Source organism: Procambarus clarkii, chromosome 94, assembly GCF_040958095.1.
Source record: "Procambarus clarkii isolate CNS0578487 chromosome 94, FALCON_Pclarkii_2.0, whole genome shotgun sequence".
NCBI classification, from domain to species: Eukaryota; Metazoa; Arthropoda; class Malacostraca; order Decapoda; family Cambaridae; genus Procambarus; species Procambarus clarkii.
This window is the reverse complement of record NC_091243.1, coordinates 14,355,109-14,371,366: the sequence shown is the minus strand read 5'-3', so window position 1 is coordinate 14,371,366 and position 16,258 is coordinate 14,355,109. Positions and strand designations below refer to the sequence as shown.

The window sequence follows — 16,258 nt, the reverse complement described above, 5'->3', positions numbered from 1 at the left end:
CTCTCACGCAACAAAGGTTTACGAACGAGAAGATTACACACGTGATGCTGCGACACGAAGGACTCCCGCATCTGAGAGAGAGAGAGAGAGAGAGAGAGAGAGAGAGAGAGAGAGAGAGAGAGAGAGAGAGAGAGAGAGAGAGAGAGAGAGAGAGAGAGAGATATTATTATTATTAACATCTTTATTGACAAAATTAATTACAATTTTGCCTAATCTGAGGATTTTGATAGTCTTATTAAATTGAGGATAATGCTAGTATTCACTGTCACGCAGGACAGAGGGTCATACATAAGACAATAGGTCTAAACTCTAGGCTGAAGCACATATATATCATGGTTACAATCAATGTTTTAATGTGTGGATATGTGAAAACAACTTTCTATTGTGCACTGCCACACAAGGGCAGGGATGGGTTCATAAGTGATACAGCTTAGAATATAAATAAAAATTGTTCTTCATTCTTTAAAATGGACAAGCAAATTTTGGGTAAATTGTTAGGATGTCGTCCAGAACACCTGAGTCAATAAAATAGTTACGCAGTTGGTGGTACAATAGGCCAGGAGGTCTAAAGTCCTTTACGGTTTCACATTCATCAATATAGTGTTCTAGTGAATGCATTAAAGGTTTATCACAGAGTTTACAATCTGAATATTCTGGTAGTGGCTCAGCCTCACTAACCTGCCAGATGTGTCTATAGCCAAGGCGAATTCGCGCAATGACTACATCACATTGCCTGGTCCGATTACTGTGCTGACCATACAAATACCTATTATTACAGAACTTGTCATAACTTTTAATACTGCAGCTTTCAGGTCTCTGTGCATTTCTTAGTTCTTCTAAATCTGAATTAATTTCTTTAATTTGTATGTTTCTAATAACTGCATTCATAATCAATGTTTTCTTTCCTGCAAGCCTCATTGGCCAATTGATCTACAAAGTCATGTTTTTCAACTCCAACATGGGATGGGATCCACACAAATTTTAAAAGTAAAAGGTAAGGTAAAAGTAGGAGAGGAGCAGAGACAGAAGAGTAGGGGAGGCACCCGATCTCTCTCTCTCTCTCTCTCTCTCTCTCTCTCTCTCTCTCTCTCTCTCTCTCTCTCTCTCTCTCTCTCTTTCTCTCTCTCTCTCTCTCTCTCTCTCTCTCTCTCTCTCTCTCTCTCTCTCTCTCTCTCTCTCTCTCTCTCTCTCTCTCTCTCTCTCTCTCTCTCTCTCTCTCTCCCTCTCAACGATGAACGAGGGGAACAACGAGGGGAAAGAGTACAACTGGTTCAGTCTCACGAATTTCATTTAAGCACTTTTCCTAAGTATTCTGCTTCTCTTCCTCGTTATAACACTTTTCGCTCACCTGCATCTTATCGTTCCTATCTTTACCTCCTCCTTCTATCCTTTCTATGTTCTTCCCCTTTATCGCACCTCTCCTCATTTCGTCTTGTCGTTTTAACTTTATTTTTGGTTTCGATGTATTTCTCTTCCTTAATTTTCCTCTTTGAGGCCGAAGGTTTGACACACACAACCCGAGGTAGAACTCCCTTACCTAGTAAATTCACCCTCTCACCCTATATATAAAATTCTTTATATAATGTCAAACCACGAAGGAAGGATTAAGACAGGAATTTCTTTTAGTAATTTCGTATTTAATAATACATCTTCAGAGAGATGGATGTACCGTTCAAGGGGGTGTGGATATATAGGCAGGAAAGAGGTGGGATTGGGGTGAGGTACAATGTCTATAATGGGATAATGGTATATTAATAAGGTATTAGTGAGATCAATGTGTATCAATGATCCAACTTAATTCGCCATTTAGCTGATCAATCCAAAATGGATCTAAATTATACAAACCACTGTTAATGTTGAAATTACATGATTTTGTAAGCTGTATTAAAGCAGATTCAATAATGTTCCTATTGAAATTGCCCCTTACAATTCGTTATTGAACAAGCCATCTCACAATCAATTTGGTGAGAACTTTCTAACAAATGAACAAACAAAGCATTAGACAATTAATCCTGTCTTACAGAGTATTTATGTTGCGAAATTCTAAATTTAAAATCTTTGAATGTTTGCCTAATATAGAACCTATTACAGTCTTTACAAAATATTTTGTAAACAAGGAGTATAATTCCCCATCTTGTATACATTTCACCCGCATTTTGTTAGTGATAGTGATAATTTTGGCAATTATTTTTGTATGGAAGAGATTGTATGGCATTTAGTGATGATGGCTGTTGTGATGGTGAAGATAATGGTTGTGGTGGTGGTATTGGTGATGATATTGGTAAGGGGTAAGGGAGGAGAAGGATAGGTTGGGGGTGGGGGTAGGTAGGCAGGTAAGCAGGCAGGCACACAGGCAGGCAGGCAGGCAGGCAGGCAGGCAGGTAGGCAGGCAGGCAGCCAGACAAGAGGAACATCATCCCTTCTTCTTTTCTAACCACTGGAATTACATCTGCAAACATTACCAACCTCAGTGGTGGGACACTCAATGAATACCAAGGGAGACTACTACGGGCAACGTATACTTCTCACCCATTCTACTACCCCCAAGACTCATCCTACTCACTTCAGATTTTATTCAGGCCTTCCTCCTTCTCCTCTTCCTCCTCCTTCCATATTCTTAGGTATCGTCTTCCTGCTGTTCAAGAAAATTTCGAATTTTAAGTGTTAATCTGAGAAGCTGTGTAGACATAGTTTCGATACGTTCCGTTCTGGTGGTAGTGGTGATGGTAGTGATGGTGAGGGGTGGTGATGGTGGTTGTAGGAGTACTGGTAGTGATGATGGGAGGGGGGGGGGTTGATGCTGATGATTTTGGTACACATCTTCCGTGTATTTGTTGGTGTTTGCTTCCTGGCCATAAATATACGGTAATGTGTTTATCCTGTTTTGCACGTCCGATATGTTCCCCCTTCCCTTCTCCCATCCCATTCCTAGCCACCCATTCCCTCATCCCCCCATTCCACCCTCGCGGGTACGCATACAGTACTCAGCTTTTCACCAAATAAAACACAATAATGAAATCTTATGACACTTTTCATTTCAGGATAATACATTTGTGATCATCATTACCACCCAATGCCTCCCTTACTTGCCGAGAGCCTCAATAAAACTTTCCGAATCATTATTAATGCAGCATAATAAATCTTTCTTTGTTCTGTAGTCACTCAAACTGAATGAACCTCACCTGAACTCCTAGCACAGTAAGTTTATTCTAATCAATACCACACAAAAAAACTTTACTAAATAAAACCACTAACATAAAATCCTTGAAATAAATTCGTACGAGATTAATGCCCTGCTGAACGTGCTTTAAAGTTCGTCTTAAAAAAAAAGATAGACAAAATAGCAGGAATTTCAAGCATGCATATAAATCTTCAATTCTTGAGACTTTTAATCAACTCTGCTTTTTTTTTTTAATCAAGAGTGTTCCCTTCACGGTTGTTCCAACAGGCTTTTCATCCAACTCCCAAGCATACATATGCTGATCTTGGCTAGGGGAGAGGGAAGGAAAGGGGAAGATGAGTGGGGTGGAGCGGATGAGGGAGATGGAGAAGATGAAAAGGGAAGGAGAAAGCTGGAAGGAGAAGATGGAGCAGGCTGTAAGGCCAGGTCTCCGGGGTTGATAAGGAGAGTATAAGAGAAACTCATTATTGGACCTCAGCTGACAGCCACAAATTGAGGTCTTCTATCGCAGCATCTGGGATTATACACGCATGACAAAAGCCACATATACATGTACATACTCAAGTGTGCTCTCTCTCTCTCTCTCTCTCTCTCTCTCTCTCTCTCTCTCTCTCTCTCTTTCTCTCTCTCTCTCTCTCTCTCTCTCTCTCTCTCTCTCTCTCTCTCTCTCTCTCTCTCTCTCTCTCTCTCTCTCTCTCTCTCTCTCTCTCTCTCTCTGTCTCTCTCTCTCTCCCTCTCTCTCTCCGGCACCGCCGTGTTGAGTCACTGTTAGGTTAATGTCTTTTGTGATTTTCTTGGTGATAAGTGATACAGTGACGTGGTGAAGATAGCGGACGGTGGTGGAGTAGAGGAGCACTGCAGTCACTGCTCTGGGTCACGTGCCAAATATGGCCAAGAGCGCGTAGAGGAGCAGGGGGAGAATTAAAGGAAGAGCGAAGTGGTGCTTGAAAAGGAGACAGCTAAGTGGTTCAAGAGGAGTGGATAGATGATGACAAAGTAACATGTTAACAAGTTGTCCATGTTTCCTCTTCACATGTCAGGCTGCGAGCAGCCGCGTCTAACAGCCTGGTTGATCAGTCCAGCAACCAGGAGGCCTGGTCGACGACCGGGCCGCGGGGACACTAAGCCCCGGAAGCACCTCAAGGTAACATATCTTATTTTTTTGCGCTCACCCTTCTTCTTCCTATTCTTCTTCCCTCTCTCTTCATTCCCTCAGTGCTCACACCTGTCCATTCCCCTCGAACCCTCAATATCCATGAGGTAACCTCCATTACTTCCTTTCTCCTACTTTTCCTCAATCCCTCCCATTCCCTATTCTGTTGCCAGCTCCATACCCCCGACTTTGCCCTCCTTTTCTTTCTACTAACTTCCACTTTCTGCATTGCAAGGAACAAAAAAGTTCATGGGGGACTTGAACAAGTTCCTGCAAGATATATCGGAGCAGCCGAGATGCAATAGAGAATCTTCGGTCCGTTTCAAGCAGCAAATTTTCCACCTCTAACTTCCACCATTTTCCACCTCTAACTTCCACCATTTTCCACCTCTTTAAATTCCACCTCTTTTCCTCTTTAAATTTTCCACCTCTATTTACCAGAACTCTCAAAACAGGCTACAGGTAACTATAAGACCCAAACCTCCCCACTTCATATCTCGTTCCTTCCCTCCTCTACCGTGGAAGACAGGAGGACCCGCGGGTATCGTAGCCAGTCTGTGTGACTTTACGATAGCCATAAACGTCGTGGTCCTCACATACACACTACCCGCAAATAATACACAAATTGCCTTGCTGAAATTACGGCCTTGTTCCTTTGGGGAGGGGGGAGGGGGGAGGGGGGGAGTGGTTGGGGGTGGGTTGTTGTTGGGGGTGTGGAGGAGGAGGAAGAGAAGGAGGAGGAAGAGAAGGAGGAGGTGGAGGAGTGTGTGTGTGTACTTACCTAGTTGTGCTTGCGGGGGTTGAGCTCTGGCTCTTTGAGTGTGTGTGTAAATCACGAAAATTAACACGTGATGAAAAATGTGACAGTGTCAGACCACGGAGGAAGAATTGAAACAGGAATTTCCTTAAGTACTTTCGTATATTAATACATCTTCAGAAGGAATGAAGGATACCTTCTGAAGATGTAATAATATACGAAAGTAGTACTTAAGGAAATTCCTGTTTCAGTTCTTCCTCCATGGACTGACACTGAGATATATATATATATATATATATATATATATATATATATATATATATATATATATATATATATATATATATATATATATATATATATATATATAATAATAATAATAATAAGGAACCATTCAGAACCCGATGTAACTTAATTTTTAATCAAATTCAACAGCATGTTCCCATCTCATGAGTCAAGAAGATTGACTGGGACAGTCAACCTCACATCAGTGTAAGAGTAAAAAAACAAACTATCTTCACGACGTTCAAAATACTCAGAAAAAAATACTCCTCCCTACGCCTCCCTACGCCTCCCCACGCCTCCCCACGCCTCCCTACGCCTCCCCACGCCTCCCCACGCCTCCCTACGCCTCCCTACGCCTCCCTACGCCTCCCCACGCCTCCCTACGCCTCCCTACGCCTCCCTACGCCTCCCTACGCCTCCCCACGCCTCCCTACGCCTCCCCACGCCTCCCTACGCCTCCCTACGCCTCCCTACGCCTCCCTACGCCTCCCCACGCCCGAGCCCTGGTGAATACACAGACCCGCCAAGTATGGAGAGACTTTAGAGTCGGTGTTTGGGGTGGGAAACGGTACACCCTGTGTGGAGGGCGTTCCAGACACCCTCCCAATCCTCTCTCTCTCTCTCTCTCCCTCTCTCTCTCCCCCCCCCCCCCTCTCTCTCTCTTTATCATTCCTCTTCTTGTCGTCATTTTGCCAATTTCTCCCACAGCCATTTTTACATTTCCAATCGCTCTTTTTGTACTTTTTCCTTCGCTATTTCACGATTACTCCCTCTCTCCTTCGTCCACCCTCCCTCTATCTCCTCTCTTCTATCTCAGCCGAAGATCACTGGGCTAGGCAAACAGTCAGTCTCTTTGACTAAAAGACTCGGGGTAGTGCGATGTTCCATAGCAACCGTCCGGCATGGTTAGGTAACTATCATGGACTTGTCCAGGTACGAGAGAGAGAGAGAGAGAGAGAGAGAGAGAGAGAGAGAGAGAGAGAGAGAGAGAGAGAGAGAGAGAGAGAGAGAGAGAGAGAGAGAGAGAGAGAGAGAGAGAGAGAGAGAGACGCGAGGAGAGATCACAATATATCAGCCCAACACTATAATCCGTGAAGTCATGTCAGGGCAATATTTCACAAGATAATACGCTCTTGTCCAATGGGCTTGGGAATTATCAGGCGCGGGTGTGTGTGTGTTCAAGGCTAATGTGACAAAGCCTCCCACAATTCTCCAGGAGAGAGGGGGGGGGGCAGGGGGGTCGCTCCAGCCTCCACAGCATCTCAAAGATTTATCCAAACGATTAATGAAAACGTGATCCTACAATTACTCCGTCTGTTGGCAGCCCTGTGTGCTTCACGGGTGGTAGGCCTGAGACAGACGCTAGCCAAGATGCTTGTGTTTAATCAACGTCCTTTTTTTTAAGTATTAGTGATCGGATTGTTGTTTTTTTGGCTTGGGTGACGCGCTCAGGTGCACGGGAGGAAATCTTGTGGAGTGAATGAAAAGGAAGTTAAAAAGGGAGTAAGAGAGAGAGAAAAGTCAAGACATTAACAAATGAATTGGCGTGATTTAAAAAGGCTGGAGTGTGAAGCAAGAGAATCTCTTGCTTCTCCCCCAAACCGGCAACCTTGACGGGTCTGACGGCGGGTCCTTTGAAGTGACGGCTTCTCTTTATGCCCCGTCAGGGGGCCCCGAGCACCTATTGTTGCCCTACTGAACTAAACAATAGATCCCGCGAACGCTACACACTGATAACATCCATCAAAATCGCGCCTCCCTCCCATATTGCTTCATGCCGTACCAGCGTGATTCGTCCGGTCGGCAACCTGGGGGTCCAGGCCCATTGTGTGGGGTGATAAATGATACAAGCGAGCACCCAAAACAATCTCCATTGTGGGCCTGACACATCGAATCCCGGTTAATTTACTTAAAGTGATGGCCAGCCTTTTGTGACCTACACGCCTGGTTGGTCAACCCCTCCAAGACCCGACCAGTCAGCCAGCAACACAGCTGGACAGTCAACCAGCAACACAGCTGGACAGTCAACCAGCAACACAGTTGGACAGTTAGTCAGGAACACAGCTAGACAGTCAGTCAGCAACACAGCAGGACAGTCAGCCAGCAACACAGCAGGACAGTCAGTCAGCAACACAGCTAGACAGTCAGCCAGCAACACAGCTAGACAGTCAGCCAGCAACACAGCAGGACAGTCAGCCAGCAACACAGCTAGACAGTCAGCCAGCAACACAGCAGGACAGTCAGTCAGCAACACAGCTAGACAGTCAGCCAGCAACACAGCAGGACAGTCAGTCAGCAACACAGCTAGACAGTCAACCAGCAACACAGCAGGACAGTCAGTCAGCAACACAGCTAGACAGTCAACCAGCAACACAGCAGGACAGTCAGTCAGCAACACAGCTGGAGAGTCAGCCAGCAACACAGCTTGACAGTCAGCCAGCAACACAGCTTGACAGTCAGCCAGCAACACAGCAGGACAGTCAGCCAGCAACACAGCAGGACAGTCAGCCAGCAACACAGCTAGACAGTCAGCCAGCAACACAGCAGGACAGTCAGTCAGCAACACAGCTAGACAGTCAACCAGCAACACAGCCAGTTAAATAACCAACCTGCCAGACAATCACGTACCATACCAAACAGTCCGCTAAACAACCAGTTAGCTAGTCGGCCAGCCATTCATTAAGCTAGCGAGTCAGTCACCCCAGCTGGCCAATTAACCAGCCAGCCAATCAGCCAGATGTGATTACACAACCAGTTAGTGAGCTAGCCAGTCGTACAGTCACCTAACGTTACCAGTCAGTCGAATAGCCAGTTATCCAATTTGTCAGTGAACAAATTGGATAATTGGAAATTGGAAATATTCAACTATCCAAGCAGCTAACTGGCTAACCCAATCATTTAATCAGCTAACAATCTAGTCATCTTCTCAACTGTCAAAACAGTCACTCATCCATTCACTGAGTGAATGGAACTCATCCATTCACTGAGTGAATGGATGAGTGACGGCTATATAAACAGACGAAAAACGACTATAAGCAGACGGCGGCTATATAAGCAGGCGGCCATATAGGCAGACAAAAAACAACTTATAGGCCAGTAAAACAGCTAACCATCTTCGGAACAGTTAATTGGTTTTGAAGCATGAGCCAGGTAATTAACTTCATAACTAGCAGGCCAGATAGCCACTCTCCCCCTTATAACATCCGGCTTGTTTAGGCATTTAAAAGCGGGTAATCAGTTAGCAACTTAACTAGTAAATCATCCGGCTAGTTATCCAACCGGCACCAATAACCAGCCAATAATTCAGTCAGCTAATTAGGCATTTAACGAATTAGCCATTTAGTATTCTAGCCAACCATCCGTTCTGTCAACCATGAGTCAAGCCAACCAGCCAACCAGCCAACCAACTAACTGGTGACCAGTGGTAAACTCCTTTTTACCAAAGAGGAAAATGTGAGAAGGGGGGGAGGGAAGGGAATACATGTAAAATTTTGATGTCAAGTGTTCTGGAGTAAGGTTCCCTGACTGGAGCTCTGGGTTCTTTGACATCAATAGTGATCAATGGCTCCTTGACTCAAGGAACCCAGTGTATGGTGTCCTCAGTGTTCCTTTGAGCCATTGCATTCACCTGGGCTCCGGTTCACCTGGGTCCATGGTTCGAATCTTATAGACCGAGCTATTAAGTAGCTCCACCTCTCTCTCCACCTCTCTCTCCACCTCTCAAGATGATACGAGTCGTCGACCTGTCAGACCCTAAGCCCCTTAAGTACATGGTTCCGCATTGGCTCCGTCTTGTAGTTAATGCAGGAGACCAGGACAGGTGCTGATTAGCCTTAAGGAAGCTGCGGTGTGATGTTGCTGCTTACTGCTGGCTCAGGAGGCCACGGCAGCATCCGTGTCAGACCCTCGGACGGTCCTGATCTATGTGACCCTTGCGCATTGCGTTTCTTCCCAGTAGGGGTGATATTCGGGTAGAAAGAGACATGGCGTTCGCCTTAATACGCAATACAGCTGCATAAATACAGAACGCTGTTACTATCCAGTAATATTTACCATCGCTCTTGAAGCTAAGGACCCCCCAAATATATCAAATAAGCACAAAAACAGCTCCAGCTTACAAAAAAAAGAGCTTAAACACTCGACGGAACACGGAAATTTAATGCCCTGGTATGAAGGCAGGAACGTGAAACGCAATCCTCTGCGGTTCAGCACGAGCTGCCCATCAAACATCGAACTCATTTTCAGTTCCATTAGATCCTCAAGTCACCAGCGAGGCGGAATGGCCCCTAATGTGTAGGAGCCGCAAGGGTCTAGAGTCCCAAAACGCCGTCTATTCCGTCCGAACGTGAAATCCTCTCGAGAAAAGAGCATTGTGATGTAAATGGTCTTTGGAGAGCCTTCAGAGCGGGCGTGATCAGGGGAAGAAAGCATCAGGGTGGTCTTGAAATCAGCTGGAAAGCAGGTTGGGAGGGTTGTGGTTCGGAGAGACCAGGGGGAAGGGAGAGGGGGGATTTGGGTGGGGGGGAAAGGTGGTGTTGAAGTGGAAGAGGAGGGGTAGGTTATGTGGTTGGGAGATGGGAAGGAATGTGGAAGGAACTATGGTTGATTGAGAGGGGGATAGTTGTTTTGGAGGTGGCTGATGGGGAGATGATGGTTGATTTGGTGGATATTGGTGAGGAGAAAGAATGGTTGTTTTGATGGTGGTTGATGGGGAGAAGATGATGGTTTTGGTGGTTGATGAGGGAGGGAAGTGATTCCCAAATAGTGATTATGGGATATCTGTTTTTTTGTTTGTGGCGGTTACGTGGATAAAGTGACCACTACCAATAGGTTTCACATGTACTAAGCACTTCTGTTGTACATCGTATTCGACCGTGCACACACACACATGTGTGAAGCGTCCTTACACAAGCAGTGTAAAGCGCCCTTAATGCCTCCTCTGTGTGTGTGTGAGTGTGTGTGTGTGTGTGTGTGTGTGTGTGTATGTGTGTGTGTGTGTGTGTGTGTGTGTGTGTGTGTGTGTGTGTGTGTGTGTGTGTGTGTGTGTGTACTCACCTATTTGTGCTTGCAGGGAAAAAGCCAAAGCTCAACCCCGCAAGCACAAATAGGTGAGTACACGCACACACACACACACACACACACACACACACACACACACACACACACACACACACACACACACACACACACACACACACACACACACACAGGAGGCATTTAGGGAGCTTTGTACTGCCTACGTGAGACCAGTCTTAGAGTATGCCGCGCCATCATGGAGTCCCCACGTGAAGAAACACATAAGGAAACTGGAAAAGGTTCAGAAGTTTGCAACGATGCTCGTCCCAGCGATCCGAGGGATGGGATAGGAAGAGCACCTGAAGGAACTGAGCTTTACGATACGAAAAAAGAAGGGAGAGGGGGGACATGATAGGAACGTATAAAATACTCAGGGGAATTGACAGAGTGGAAATAGACGAAATTTTCACACGGAATAGTAACAGAACGAGGGGACATGGGTGGCAGCTGGAAACTCAGATGAGTCACAGAGATGTTACAAAGTTTTCTTTTAGTGTGAGAGTAGTGGAAAAATGGAATGCACTTAAGGAGCAGGTTGTGGAAGCAAACTCTATTCATAATTTTAAAACTAGATGTGATAGGGAAATGGGACAGGAGTCATTGCTGTAAAAAACCGATGGCTCGAAAAGCAGGATCCAAGAGTCAATGCTCGATCCTGCAGGCACAAATAGGTGAGTACAAATAGGTGAGTAAACACACACACACACACTGGTTTCTGGTAGCTGAGTGGACAGCGCACAGGACTCGTAATTCTGTGGCCCGGGTTCGATTCCCGGACTAGGTAGAAACAAATGGGTAAAGTTTCTTTCATCCTGAATGCCCCTGTTACCTAGCAGTAAATAGGTACCTGGGAGTTAAACAGCTGTTACGGAGCTGCTTCTTGGGTGGGGGTGGGGGTGTACTTGCCTAATTGTACTTACTTAATTGTGCTTGCGGGAGTTGAGCTTTGGCTCTTTGGCCCCGCCTCTCAACTGTCAATCAACTAATGTACAGATTCCTGAGCCTACTGGGCTCTATCATATCTACACTTGAAGCTGTGAAAGGAGTCAGTCTCCACCACATCACTTCCTAATGCTTTCCATTTGTCACACTGAAAAATTCCATCTCTGGCACTGAAAAAATTCTTTCTAACGTCTCTATGGCTCATTCGGGCACTCAATTTTTATCTGTGTCCCCTAATGCGTGTGCCCCTTGTGGTAAATAGCCTGTCTTTATCTACTCTATCAATTCCTCTGAGAATCTTGCATGTGGTGATCATGTCCCCTCTAACTCTAAACCTCTAACAAACTCCTCGTGTGTGTGTGTGTGTGTGTGTGTGTGTGTGTGTGTGTGTGTGTGTGTGTGTGTGTGTGTGTGTGTGTGTGTGTGTGTGTGTGTGTGTGAAGAAAATTTGTTTGTAATTAGTAACAGTTGATTGACAGTTGAGAGACGGGCCGAAAGAGCAGAGCTCAACCCCCGCAAGTACAACTAGGTTAATATCACTAGATGAATACACACTACACACACACACACACTGGAACTAAACCTCACGACACGGGAAGACAGAAGAGTTACGGAGACATGATCACCACCTATAAAATTCTCAGATGAATTGACAGTGTAGATAAAGACAAACTGTTTACGACAGGGGGTACGCGAGAAAGGTGATACAGGTAGAAACGTAGTAGCCAAATGAACCACAGGGACACTAGAAAACACTTTTTCGTGTCAGGGTAATTAACAAATGGAATGCATTAGGAAGAGATTAGATAGAGGCAAACTCCACACAGTTTCATATGTAGATATGATAGATCCCAATAGCCTCATGAACCTATACAGCTATTGATTGACAGCTGAGAGGCGAGACCAAAGAGCCGAAGCTCAACCCCCGCAAGCACAACTAGATGAGTACAAACACCCACGAGTGTGTGTTTGTACCAATAGACCATTTACCAATATAAAGGTACAATATAAAGGTACAATACCATTTGTACCAAATAGAGCAAACAGCAAACGACCTGAGAACAAAAATAACCCAAAACTTTGCTCATCAAGCTCCCTCACACAGGACAACATATCCGGCGTTCCTGAAACTGACCACCATCAAAATACAACACAAAAACCTAAGAAACGAGACTTCAGAACACTAAGCTTGAAGAATGTTTTTGATGAAAGACGGAATTCTGGAGACATGACAACGAGATATGGGATTATCAAAGGTATTCGAAGAGGTACATAATGAAAATACGTTCTATAAGAAAGACATTACACAAGGAAACAGCTGGAACCCTGAACTGATGTGAGATACGGTCTTTCGGAAGAATATTTTCTAAGCAAAAGGAAGGAGAGCAAATTAAATGTATTAAAGATGATAGTAGAAAACAGTGCAGTTAGGAAAAAATTATATTGCAAGAAACAGGAGGGTTGGGAATCACGGCAACCGACATCTGAGAGGCGGGGCACATAAACTAGCGCCCAACCCGTGGCAACAGATACATTTGCACTTGAACGGGGGAACGGAGACTTGACAACAGCATACATTATCTCCAAAGCATGTACACTAGCCTGCTCGCGAGTGTCCGTCACCCCTGTGTGGTGACCTACCCGCATGGGTACGTCACCCCTGGGGGCTGTATGGTGTATTCTCTTAACAAAATTCCAAATCGAGCAAACAGTTTTAAGATTGTGTTTGTTATGGACTGATAATCCGTATCATTCAAACTTATTTGATCTTGATCAGCCTTTTATGTGTTGATTATTCTATTGTGATACTAATTCATCCTATTGACATTGCTTAGAGAGAATGATGCCACTATATGAATGATTGTTGTTCGTCTCATGCACGTCTTAGGCAGAACAAAAGTCATCGAATGCTCACCTAATGTATTTTGCATATGTGCTCATGTAATTGTACTCACATATTGGCTCTATTATATCTACATTTGAAACTGAGTATTGGAGTACTGCAAACTCACTTCCAAGTGAGCATTCCACTTGCTCATTACTCTGAGATCATTCTTTCTAATGTCTCTGTGTCTCATTTGGGTACTAAGTTTCTACCCGTGTCCCCTTCTTTGAATACCACTCGTGCTTAATAGATTGTTCTAATCTATCCTATCAATTCCCTTAAGATTTTTATAAGCTGTGATCATGTCTGCCCCTAACTCTTGTGTCTATCAACGAGGCAAGGTTTGTTTCCTGTAGCATTTCCCCGTCACTCAAACCTCTCAGCTCAGGTGCCATAACTCTAAAGTTTGATCTAAAGTGTTTACGTAGAATTATAAATTACCAGATCTAAGCGAATCCTTGACTATATATATTAAGGCTACGCTCTACGATGAGTGTGTCAATAAACTGCATCTCAAGCTGTGTATACTTAAGAAAAATTAAAATACGACAAGGATAAACATTAATATAGAATCTTGTAGAAGTAGACGCAATACAAATCATCATAGAAAAGTACTGATATGTTGGAGTCGTAGAACATATAAATAAATTGCTTTCTGATGCATTAACAAATTAAATACTTTCAATAAAGAAAAGACTATTCACGTAAATTACACTGATATATTAGTTTTTATGCTAACTGTTGCTGGTAGTAATAATAAAGGTTGTTTGTAGTGGTAGCACTAATATTATAAATTGTGCCTATGGATTATTTTTCCTTCCATTCAATCAAATTTTCAATGTTGATTTTTTTCCAAGAGATGGGGCTACTTCTCAACATTTTAGTCTTCCAGTTGGAGAGTGGGGAATTTATCTTTGCTACCACGATCTAAAAATAAAAATAATCTCTTTCTTTCTCTCTCATTCTCTCTCTCTCTCTCTCTCTCTCTCTCTCTCTCTCTCTCTCTCTCTCTCTCTCTCTCTCTCTCTCTCTCTCTCTCTCTCTTTTTTTCTCTCTCTCTCTATTTCTAATCTCCGTTTATTTTCTTATCTTTTGTAAATAATTAAATTATTATTACCTGTTGGTGTATTGATTTTCATCCGTCTCACAAGCTGGGTGTGGATCACAACCAGGGACTCGTTGAAATCTCCACCGACGCTGCGCAAGGAGAGATATTGATAGATGTATAGATTACTAGATAGATAGTTACACAGGTATTTAGATAGACAGAGCCATAGAGAAAAAGAGAGAGAGAGAGAGAGAGAGAGAGAGAGAGAGAGAGAGAGAGAGAGAGAGAGAGAGAGAGAGAGAGAGAGAGAGAGAGAGTTAAGTAGACAAAGAGGTAGAGAGACAGAGACGAGATATAGAGTGTCTCAACACAAGAGACAGTTCAACATATAATAGAGTAAACGTCTCCAGTAATTTATCCTCACATATCCAACCTCCCAATCGCCTATAATCCTGAAATCCTGCCCCAGGAAATCTAACTCAGTCATAAGCCATTTTTCCAATCTTTTTTTATTCTTTCTTCAGCAGGTATTTGAAATGAGAGAAAGTTCAAGTGAGCGTTATGAGGAAATGAACGAGACGAGAAAAAGAGAAAGGTCAAACGTAGACAGAGAGAGAGGAGAAGGAAGAGGAAGATGCCAAATAGGAGAAGCGAGAAAACGAAAGAGGAATCGGAACAATAGGAGACTGACCGGATTGGTATTAGAAGAACTGTAATAAGTGTCATTGCAGGGTGGTTGATGCGTGATTGCAAGCGTTACAGGCATGGTTGGAGACGTTACAGTCGTGATTGCAGACGTTACAGTCGTAGTTGCAGGCGTTACTGAGGTAGTTTTAGAGGGGCTTCAGTAACGACTGTGAATGTGGGCGGGATGTCACGTTCCAGTAATTAGCGTGAGAACAAACGAGCATTTGCGTGACACGGTGATCAGCGGGCCAAGACCAAGGGGTCATTGCGGTCACGGCTGTCGTGTACTCACCATTATCTGCCTACAGGACCAACCTATAGCTCTTGGACCCCGCCTTGGCCATCCGGCGGTTTTCTAATGCAATGATCTCTGATTCTATCATAACTACTTATATCATTATTTTGAATTTACTTCCACAACCTTGCTCGTTTTGTTCATTTGATGTTCCAATCACTCTTTTGTAAGAGTAAACTCTAACAGCTCAGTGGCTTTTGTGTTTCACAAACTCTTAATGAAGTGTTGACCAACCCACACACTAGAAAGTGAAGAGACGACGACGTTTCGGTCCTTCCTGGACCATTATGAAGTCAATTGTGACTTCTTACCGAAGTCCTCGAACACTATAGTTGTATTCGTTGTGAATATCTTCCCCAGTAGCGAGAGAGAGGAGAGCGAACTTAGAAAAGATTCCTCGCAACTCAGCGAGAAATAACATGATAACATATATATATATATATATATATATATATATATATATATATATATATATATATATATATATATATATATATATAGAGCACTCACAAACCTTCAAATTCCTTTCATTAAAAATTTACAAGGAAAAATATTGATCATTATATATACAATTTCGTTTTTGGAGAGAATAAAGTGCTATCAAAACCCACAAAAATCTAATATTTTATTCTGGAATAACGAACCACAAGAACATTGCTAAAATGAACTTCTACTGAATTAAAAAAAATTCTTTAAAAGGCGACTACTCAAAAAAATATGTAAAAAAAGGTGATTGATCCAGGCGGGGAGATAATGGGTGTCCTTGTCGGCCCTTGAAAGCAGCATAATTCTCCACAGGATTACCGACGGCCTTCCTCAATAGAGCTCTTGTCAAAAGCCCTCCCTTGTGTGGAGGTCCCAATTCTTCCGGCCTGACAGCCTGATCGCCCTCACACGCGGAGATTACTTCGGAATAGACCGGCCCAGTCTTAGTGACCAGCTCTCAGAC

General features: G+C 43.8%; 1 protein-coding gene across 1 annotated transcript in view; it reads left to right on the top strand.

The window, feature by feature from the left end:
- LOC138360060 (clumping factor A-like) overlaps positions 1-7,980 on the top strand; it is an 85,814-nt gene extending 77,834 nt beyond the window's left edge. The window contains exon 3 of the mRNA XM_069319995.1: positions 7,441-7,980. Coding sequence (XP_069176096.1) covers positions 7,441-7,980 — 540 coding nt within the window. The remainder of the gene's footprint in view (positions 1-7,440) is intronic.
- The last annotated feature ends 8,278 nt before the right edge of the window (positions 7,981-16,258 follow it).